The sequence below is a fragment of the Myripristis murdjan genome, chromosome 8 (genome assembly GCF_902150065.1).
Source record: "Myripristis murdjan chromosome 8, fMyrMur1.1, whole genome shotgun sequence".
Lineage (NCBI taxonomy): Eukaryota > Metazoa > Chordata > Actinopteri > Holocentriformes > Holocentridae > Myripristis > Myripristis murdjan.
Genome location: NC_043987.1, coordinates 19,490,879 through 19,500,854, shown reverse-complemented (window position 1 = coordinate 19,500,854; position 9,976 = coordinate 19,490,879). Strand labels below are relative to the sequence as shown.

Sequence of the window (9,976 nt, the reverse complement as noted above, 5' to 3'; positions counted from 1 at the left end):
TTGTACAAGATCCAAAAGTGATTAAAAGACAACAAGAAATAAGACCATAGCTGAGCAACAAGTACTTAGCTGATGGATAATGAAAAATGCTGCATATTCCCGACCCCCCCACACTCCCTCCCACCCCACCCCGTTTGGGTCATGATAAACTCGTCATTTCCTTCCCTCATCTCCCTGTGATCTGGTCAAGCTGCGTTTCAAGCTTAGTGAAGCTAGATGCAAGGGGGAGAGAAGGGGGGAAACATGGGAGGGGTGAAAAATGAGAACGTTTTGGCTGGCTGATTCAACAAAAGTTCCTAGGCGTGGTTCTCAATTCTTTCCTTATGCTCTCATGAGGGTCTGGATCACAGTAAAGACAGGAAGGAGCAATGTCAGTGTGAGGAGAAGAGTGGGCCTTGTGACAGTGTAATGCTGCAGAGATTACAGCAGGCCACGGTCAAACATGGAGACCTCTGGCACCAACAACGCAGCGAACATGAAAGAGGATCTGCCACCTTGCGAAAAACAGGACAGCACCCGCATGGACAAAGAAATGGATAATCCTACTGATCGAGTTGCATCTGAGAATGGTAACAGCCAGTCCCCTGACATACTCTCCCCGGAGGATGTGCTATGTGACTCCTGTATTGAGAAACCCAGCAAGGCCCTAAAATCCTGCTTGACCTGCCTGGTGTCTTACTGTGAGGCCCACCTCAGACCACATCTGGAGAACAGCAAATTTCAGAATCATCGGCTCGTGGATCCCCTTCATGACATCGATTGCCGGACATGTGAGGTCCATCATCTCCCCCTGGAACGCTTCTGTCTGACAGATGGATGCTGTGTGTGTCGGGACTGCGAGAGCCAGGAGCATGAGGGGCACACCACTGCATCTGTAGGGGAGGCGCGCAGACAGATTGAGGTTTTAAAGACACACAGATGCAAACATACACACACACACACAAAGTACAATAAATTTCACAAAGTATTTTAAATGGACCTTATGAGACGGTAACTCTAGCACTTACCTTTTTTTAACAATGTACATTGTAACTGAAATAGAATTCCTCAGTCTGATCATCGAGCTTGAACTGTCTCAAAAGATTTTCCTCTTACAAACAAGAAAAAGAGGGGGGAAATGTTCAGTTACGGTATAATAATCCTCTGGTATTTGTCTGTACAAGATGTTCTATTTGAAAACCTGATGCAGTACCTGTTGCAATTGTGTTTCTCTACCGTTGTAGACTGAACTGCAGATGAAACAAGTAGATATTACTCAGAGCATCTCAGCAGCTGAGAAAGCAATTGGAAAGCTACAGACCAATAATGCCTCAATTAAGGTACAGTATGCAGGCAACAAGTTACACTATGATCTATGGTATTATAATTAGTCAAATTACTAATAACATGCAATAGCCTGGCACAGCTTCTCAGTGTATTACACCGCTTTTATTGTCATAGTCTGGTTTTTTAATCTCTTAACTTCTCTGCATCTCTGCAGTCCTGTGTGGCAGAGGTTTGTGGCGTTATTGTGGAGCAGTTTGCAAGGCTGCAGGCAAGCGTGGAGGAGGCCAGGAGAGGGGCAGTGGAGGTAATGGAGGGAGAGCAGAGACAGGCCCTCAGACAGGCAGATGGTATACAGGCACATCTGGAGCAGAGGAGAGCAGCGCTGAAGAAAACCTTGGCTCAGATGGACAAACTGTACCGGACCAAGCCCGATGTTGACTTTCTGCAGGTAAAAATGAAAATTTAAGAAAGGAAGAAGATGAAGAAGAAAACAAAAAAAAAAAGAATGGAACAGCTTTGTTCTGTCAGTGTCAACCTAGTTTAGCCAAATGTCTCCTGCGATCTGATTCCTGGGTACAGGATGTTCTCTGAGACACCGTTTATTTTGGATTTTAGAGTGTTTACAGTGTATACAGAGCAGGCAAATCTGAGAAAATTCCTTCTAATCATTTCATGGAACAAACATTGTCTTAGTGCTGGATCAGTGAAAAGGAGTTGCATGTTACTTAACAGTTTTATTTCGATTCATCTGTCAATCCTGAAGGGTTATTGTGAGTTGCAGTATATGGTTATTTTTATTTCGCTTCTTGTAGGAGTACTCAGAATGGAAGAAAGGAGTGGCACACGTACATCTGCCTGGTGTGTACAGCAACCTCACGGACCATCTAGCCTGTTTCAGTCAGGTGGTGACTGATGTTACGCAGGAGCTGTGTGACCAAATCCTCTCCACCTACAGAGAAAAAATGAGAACCATCTGTAAAACTAGTGGGTGTACATTGTATTATATACCTTACTTCTCTGGTGTACCTTACTTTGTGTTATTTTTATTACAATTTTTTCCCAATTAATTTAAGTCTATCATGCACATGCATGATAGACTCACGCATCATCTATCTATATATCTTGGTTATAGCTTATGAACCACTATATCTGACCAAAATATGGAATAACCTTTCTAATAAATGATTAATCACTGTAGGTCTTACAGCCATGGCCCAAGCCCAGATGACAGAATCTCAGCCTGACCCTGAAACCCGAGATGACTTTTTGAAATGTAAATATTTCATTTATTGTGCAGGCAACAAATTATTTTTTACTGTCTGTTCTTTGAATACAGATCATATATCAGTTGACTACACCTACAAATGTGTTTCCCCTGACAGATACAGTGAGTTTGACCTTTGACCCAGAGACCACCCATCATTTTCTACGACTGACAGAGGACAACAGAAAGCTGACCAATACCAGCCCCTGGCAGCACAGCTACCCTGACAACCCAGAGCGCTTTGAGTACTGGCGCCAAGCAGTGAGCTCACAGAGCCTCTACTTGGGGAGGCACTACATGGAAATAGAGCTTAGTGGGGAGGGTGCACACGTGGGAGTCACATACAAGAGCATTGACCGTAAGGGAGAGGAAAGCGTTGACTGCATCACTGGGAATGACTTTTCTTGGTGTCTGGGACGGAACAGGCGAGGTCTCTCCGCTTGGCATGCTGGTGTAGAGACTCCCTTGGAAGACACTGGCATTGCAAAGATCGGGTTATACATTGACTTTTTTCAGGGTTCTATTGCCTTCTATAATGTGACCGACACTATGACCCTGCTTCACAAGTATAAGGCAGATTTTATAGAGCCCTTGTATGCTATTGCCTGGCTCTCTAAGAAGGACAATATAGTTTCTCTGGTTAATGTAAAATGAAAAACCTTTCTAGAATTGCACACCATAATGCAGCATGTCACCTGCTGCCTCTGTAGACAACTAGCAATATGACCTTGTACAAGATGAACACATTTTGATGTTTATTGGAGTTGTATACTGAGGTATATTTATGGAGGATATTTTTCCACTGATGTAAAATAGTGTTGCAAAATATTAGACTTACTACCATCTAGTGGTGGCTGTGCAACTTGTGCAGTAATAAGTGTGCTTGAAATTTACTGTAGTGTCACTACTGGGATCAGGTATGAAAAAAAAATCAGTTGCTTGCCAAGATTTCCTTTATTTGTCTTAAAAGTTTACTCAGCTATTAAATTTCTTCAGTAACATTCAGGTATGATATGGGTTTTATACACACAGTTATGAGAGTTATTATTATTTGTTGAGTGATTACACATCATGAGTTTAATATTTTACACAATAAAGCACTTTAGAAATCATCAGCTCATCATCATCTTATTCATTCAGTAACTTCAGGCATTAAAATCAGTTTCATTCTCATCATAAACTGGATTTACAAAGTGCACTCCTGACTGAGTCATGTAGATTGTATCATTAATTTCAGTCCCATACAGGCCAAGTGCAGCAGGCAGCTTTGTTTGGTGGTCAAACATAGGATTATCAAAGCCATGATCAAGAGGCCCACCAAGGTCTCCGACATCAGCGTTCTTCTTAAAGCTGATCACAAATGGCATCGAAGGCATTGATGGCAGGGAGATTTGGGGCATTTGGACAACACGTTTTTGGACAAGAACAACCGCAATGCCAATGAGAGCCACTAGAAGTAGCACTCCAAATACACCTCCAACCACCATCCCAGTGATATTCTCTGGCACTTCATCGCTGCTGCTCCCAGAGGAGGCCTGGAATTCAGCCCCAGCAATTCCATAGTCAGAGCCTTGAGAGTGGATATCCTTCAGTATGTCATGGGCCAGAGCCTCTGCAACCAAGCCTGACTGTGGGCCTCTCTCCCCATCCAGAACCACTACCTGGATCTCAGCTGAGGCACCAAAAGGGACTACACCCATTATCCGCTGTGACTTGAAGACTTTGGACATGCCCAGCTGAACAGATTTGTATGGTGGCTGGAGAAGAAACAGCTGGAGTCGTTCTCTGTACACTTGTAGGTTGAAGCCATTGGCATAATGGATGGTGACAATGGCACCACACACATCACAACAGTGTCCTACAGGGCGGAGAGGCTTCTCACAAGTCAGAGAGGGACACGTTACACTGTCACAGATCTGGTCATGGTTCGCAGAATTCCCACAGTCACAGCCAGACGGATCTCCACAGCCTGAGTTACCAACACTGACAGGTGGTGATCCATGAAACTGCAGTCGGCCTGAGGGTGAGCTGAGGTACTGGGAGAACTCAGATCCACTGCTAAATGTCTTCCCCAGTATAGACACAGTCTGCACAGGAATGCTAGGGCTACTGGATGTGGTGTCCACTCTGAAAGAGGAGTTGGCTTTGAACACCACATCGTCATACTGGCAGGGGACACTCTCCTCATGGACTGAGAATACAAACTGTCCCTTCTGCAGGTCATCCTGAGTCACACCCGCCTGCCACAGTGCTGGGTTGAACCACCGAGATTCTGAATCTTTGAACTGATTGGTGATACCTCCTCCGCAGCCCACTTCTTGCTCACCGCCGACATAAAATCCAGCTCCTGAATTCAGGATGAACTCCCCATCAATTGGCAACTTCAACTCCTGCACCGAGTGGGTTTTCTCCACAAACACTGACACTTGGGCTGAAAACCAAACCCTGTCGTTACCACACGGAACGACTCCTTTGTCCCAGTTGGTCTTATTCTCATAGTTGGTGTCAGGAATCCACTGCTTGTACATGGCATTTGTCACCCCAACAAGACAGAAGAGAAGGAACACGTCTGGCGATTTCAGCATCTTGAATGTTTGTGACAGACGGAGGGAATATTAAGATGACCTTTGTTTCCAACCTTGTGATCAACACGAGTGCACCGTTTGGCAGTAAAACTGATGAGCCCTGCAAAACATTCAGCTTTGTAAGCAGGTGACTGGTAAAAGATTTACTTTTTTCTGTAATTACTGCACTATCATAGAACAATTATAGCACAATCTGTTGTTATGTCCTTTTTAAAGTTCTTTTTTTTATTTTCCATTCACCCTTGATGTTTTCACCCCTTTATTTAGTTTATCTATTTGTCTTCAGGATATCTCAGAAATTTTTTGAGGGATTTTGAAGGAAATGGTGACCTGGTAGATCTTACCACTAAACACATTATGCGAGGGTTTTTTTTTTTTTGTTTGTTTGTTTGTTTGTTTGTTTGTTTTTTTACCCAACTGCCACGACAAATCTTAATGCTTGCAGGGTAAAAATACAAATTCAGCTGAAAATCTGAGTGAAAGGAATAAAGTCAGTTACTTTTATTATTTATTTATGTTGATTTATTTTTATTACTTTAGGTATTCTCTTATAAATTGTTTCAAAAACAATAATTATGCAGGAGAAAGACCAATAAGTAAGTGATTAAATAATCTATAGGCCTAATACTTCTAGTTGTAGCAGGTAGTATTTGGCCATGGAAAACGAAGTCTGAACCAAGCGACCTGATTGGATGTAGGGCGAGAACTCAATTAGTTTAAACTGATTACACCTGTTTTTCCTCCTCTTATCAATTCTTGTGCTGTGTGCCGAAAACTCGCTCCCACTGCATCAGGCTGACCAGCAGAAAAAAATAAGACAGAGAGCGTTTCAGGCGTGTGGCTTTCGCTGCTGTGCTCCTACCTTTTCCTTGCACCGATGCTTCAATGCATCGCCGTGAATGTAGGCTGATAAATCTTTTAATCTTCCAGATAGGGGCCGTAGCCTAATGTCTGGGCGTTAGTTCCACTGTTGTCCATCTTGTTGGACGTTGTTGTGGCCCACAGTTTTCGAGTGTACGAATGGACATGAAAACTATAACTCGACAGATGTTCCGGACCTGCAACAAACTCTTCTTTAGGTAAAGTTTACTAACACGATGCATGGTGAGAAATGCCTTGACGACGGCCTCATCTTCTAAAATACACATTTCACTACCACCAATCTAGCACAAGACATGTAGACTGATATCCAGTTCAAATGGCTAAGCATAAACAGCTCAGTTTAGAGAGAGAGAAAAAAAAAGCGCTTCAAATTGATCTCCACAGGCCTTTTTGTCTCATTTTTGGCTGCTACATGGATTAGGTGTAACTGCTTGACATGCCTGTTGTACTCTAGTGCTTATTCATGTACCACTTCATTCCCAGTAAGTGCATTAGAATTTTGTGGCGATTTTGATGAATATCATTTTAAAAACATAAGATGATGATGATGGTGATTATGATTAATAATAATAATAATAATAATAATAATGTTGTTGTTGTAGGAAAACCCCTAATGAGGAGAGAGATGTTGTTGAGGCCCATCCATCAAACCTTGAAACAGCAGCTCAGATGGAAAACATCCAGCGTTTGCCCAGTATTGTGCGCCCTCCCAGCATGGACGGAGTGAGGGAGAGGAACCACCATGGTGGCGGCTGGCTCCTTTCTGGCATCATCTGTGTCAACATCCTGATCCTGGGTTGTGCTCTAGTCAGTGGCAGCGCCTTTAACAGCGTGGCCATTACTGCTGTACACAGACAAATCTTCCTCATCATTCTCCTTCTCCTGACCATCATCTGGATGCTGTTTTACAACATCTTCACCTTCCAAGAGGATCAAGACTGTCTGTACAAAGATGCCCATGCTGGACCCGTGTGGCTCAGAGGTGACAATCTCCTGAAATTTGGTGGCTTGAGTTTTTAGATAACTTGTATTGAAGCTTAATTGCTGAAATGGTTTCTCTTGTTTTTTCACCAGTTGGACTTGTGCTGTTTGGCCTCCTTAGTCTGCTCATGGATATTTTCAAGATTGCCAACTATGTGGGCTACCTCCACTGTGATTCTGCCGTGAAAGTTGCCTTCCCTGTTGTGCAAGCTGTATTTTTGTTTGTCCAGGTTGATGCATTTGAAAAAACACACTGCACTTATGCATCATAAGAGCATACACTGGCTTTGTCTGACAGTTTGCATCAAACTTCTGTAACTTCTCTGTTTTTAGACCTACTTCCTATGGACTCATGCAAAAGACTGTGTGCAGCTACACAAGAATTTTACTCGGTAACTTAAGAAAAAGCACTCTCAAACAATTTGCACCTTTCTTTCTTCTTGATGCACACATTATTTTGCTTTTTCAGGTGTGGGCTCACTCTTACTCTTTCCACTAATTTGGTGGTGTGGATGGCAGCAGTCGCTGAGGAATCAGTTCACCAAACTGAAATCCCTGAGAATGTAAATTTCACACGCAGCTTGTATAGAGGTAAAGTATATCAACATTTGTATTTTCACTTCTGATCAAATGCATTCATTCATGCTGTCACTTTCTGGAGGAACAACCAGACTAAGGAAAATGAACCCCAAACATAAGTGACTTTCTTTCCGTTTCAGCTAGCTTTGGAGATGACAAGTGCAAATGCAGTCACTCAGCATGTGACACCTTCAAAGAGGCTTTCTTCTACCTGTACCCCTTCAACATTGAATACAGTCTCTTTGCCTCTGCTATGGCTTATGTCATGTGGAAAAATGTTGGTCGAGTAGTGGAGGACCACGGCCACCACAATATCAAGTTCCGTCCCAAGGATGTGTGTTTGGGACCTGTGGCAGGAATACTCTTGGTGGTGGCAGGTCTGGCAACCTTCATAGTGTATGAGATTGATGTACTCCAAGAGGACCAGAAGAAGATAAACAAGGCCCTGCTCATTCACTTTGTCATGAATGTAGTGATAGTGAGCATGATGTCTGTCTCCACTGTGGTCGGCTGTGTCGTCTACAGGCTTGACCAGAGGGAACATGTTTCTGAGAAGAACCCCACACGCAGCCTGGACGTGGGTCTGCTGGTGGGAGCCTCAGTGGGACAGTTCATCATCAGTTACTTCTCCATTGTGGCCACAGTGGCAACTGGAGCCAGGGGATATCTAAATGGCCTCAACCTGGCCTGGGGTGTCCTGACTGTGATCCAGCTTGGCCTGCAGAATTACTTCATCATTGAAGGCCTGCATCGGGAGCCGTTTCATGTGATGCAGGAAGCAGCACTGCACACTAATGCTCACACTTTCCAAAGTCATATAGAGTTGATATCAATGGGGAGCAATAAACCTGGGAACTTCATGGCCTCAACTCATGGACTCAGTTGGAAGAGAAGGCTGCTGAAGGAAGTTTGTGCATTTTTGCTGCTGGCTAACATCATTGTAAGTCCAGTTTCCGATACTGTGTTTCAGGAGCATATTGTCAAGTCACTTTTCAGACAGTCGTCCTAGTTTTCCTGTCTTAAATTTGTCCTTTTGTGTTGACAGCTCTGGATAATGCCAGCATTTGGTGCTCGTCCCCAGTTTGACCACTCCATCGAGACACAGTTCTACAATTTCACCATGTGGGCTGCTATTGTGAATATTGGCCTGCCCTTTGGAATATTTTACCGCATGCATTCAGTTGCCAGTCTGTTTGAGGTTTACTTGATCTCTTAAATTTGTGTCACTTTAAAGACCCCATGAAATGACACTTTACTTCCTTGATTTTGCCGCATTTCCTGTTGAAACAGGATGTTGGGGCAGGACATAACACATGGAGGGATCAATCCACAGTGTAAACCAGTGAGGAAATTGCTTTTTTTGGGAGATGTGCAGTTTTATTTGATAGGGCAGGTGGAGGGCTGGGACTCCACAGAAATTATGTGAAGGTTTTTATTGGCTGTAATCTAGGTTCATGTCTTGTGGTGCAGCGTGAGTTCAGTTGTTTTCCAGGCAGTAAAAATCATTGGAGTTCGTTCCATGGGGACTTTAAGCACCGAGAATAATTGTATTGTTTGTTTTTTAATAAGTTTTTATGTCAATAGATTTAACTGGAATAAATTTGTTTAACATCACACTTTTGCTTGTCAGTACAGTTCTTGGTGTATTTGCCCAAAACTTTTATTCCCACGTACTGTAATACACTGGTCATAGGTTTATGGTTTGCTATATACCTTGTAAGCTATGTATGTTACAGGTGATGTATTTATGGGAGAACATTTTAAGTTTATATCATGACATTGTCACTGTATTATCTGTATTGCAGTAGGCAGGTCTCTGAGCGTCTTAATGGAGAGTTCATGACCAGGTCATGATGTGCTGAGCAAGTTGCCCTCTGTGGGATTTAGAAGGAAATTAAAACTTAAACCTGACATACATAACTTGCATGCTAGTTGTAAGCTATGCATTTCTGGATGGGATTTTCTGAAGAGCTGTTCCCTGTTTCTAAGGTTACTTCAGTATAGGATCATTTTTCAATTACAACAAACTATAATATTGGCAGTGTTAATGAGCAAATACAAGGTCTAACCCTGAGTGGAATAGGATACCTTAGTAGGGAAGTTGTGCCATCTACTGATCAAGAAAGAAATGTTCTCAAAGCACAGCATAAAGCAGGGGTGTCAAACTGGTGCCATGGAAGGTCGAGACCTGGTGGAGTTTTTGGTTGGAATGAAAACCTGCAGCCTCTCCGCCCTCCATGGCACCAGTTTGACACCCCTGGCATAAAGGAAAAAATATCCGGCCTGGTCAGACTACATATAGTATTTCATGTGGGAATTCCAACTAAAGTAGTTATTTTGGAAAAAGTCCAACTTTTTTTTTTTTTTTAATTTAGTTCTGTGAGCGTTAAAAGGGAACTGCAATATTTTTTGTGTTGCT

General features: G+C 42.9%; 3 protein-coding genes across 3 annotated transcripts; 2 read left to right on the top strand and 1 right to left on the bottom strand.

Moving 5' to 3' along the window:
- Nucleotides 1–185: 185 nt before the first annotated feature.
- On the top strand, nt 186–3,647 carry LOC115363384 (tripartite motif-containing protein 16-like). The gene is made up of 6 exons (XM_030057560.1): nt 186–901; nt 1,224–1,319; nt 1,481–1,714; nt 2,079–2,250; nt 2,465–2,539; nt 2,649–3,647. Exons 1-6 carry the CDS (start codon nt 443–445, stop codon nt 3,182–3,184), a joined length of 1,572 nt encoding a protein of 523 aa, XP_029913420.1. The 5' UTR covers nt 186–442; the 3' UTR covers nt 3,185–3,647.
- A 28-nt stretch (nt 3,648–3,675) lies between these two features.
- Nucleotides 3,676–5,115, bottom strand: amn (amnion associated transmembrane protein). The gene has a single exon (XM_030057561.1). It carries the CDS (start codon nt 5,113–5,115, stop codon nt 3,676–3,678), a length of 1,440 nt encoding a protein of 479 aa, XP_029913421.1.
- Nucleotides 5,116–5,870: 755 nt separating this feature from the next.
- On the top strand, nt 5,871–9,173 carry LOC115363383 (proton channel OTOP2-like). Its single transcript, XM_030057559.1, has 7 exons — nt 5,871–6,194; nt 6,600–6,979; nt 7,072–7,208; nt 7,312–7,370; nt 7,448–7,569; nt 7,698–8,497; nt 8,603–9,173. Exons 1-7 carry the CDS (start codon nt 6,136–6,138, stop codon nt 8,771–8,773), a joined length of 1,728 nt encoding a protein of 575 aa, XP_029913419.1. The 5' UTR covers nt 5,871–6,135; the 3' UTR covers nt 8,774–9,173.
- The last annotated feature ends 803 nt before the right edge of the window (nt 9,174–9,976 follow it).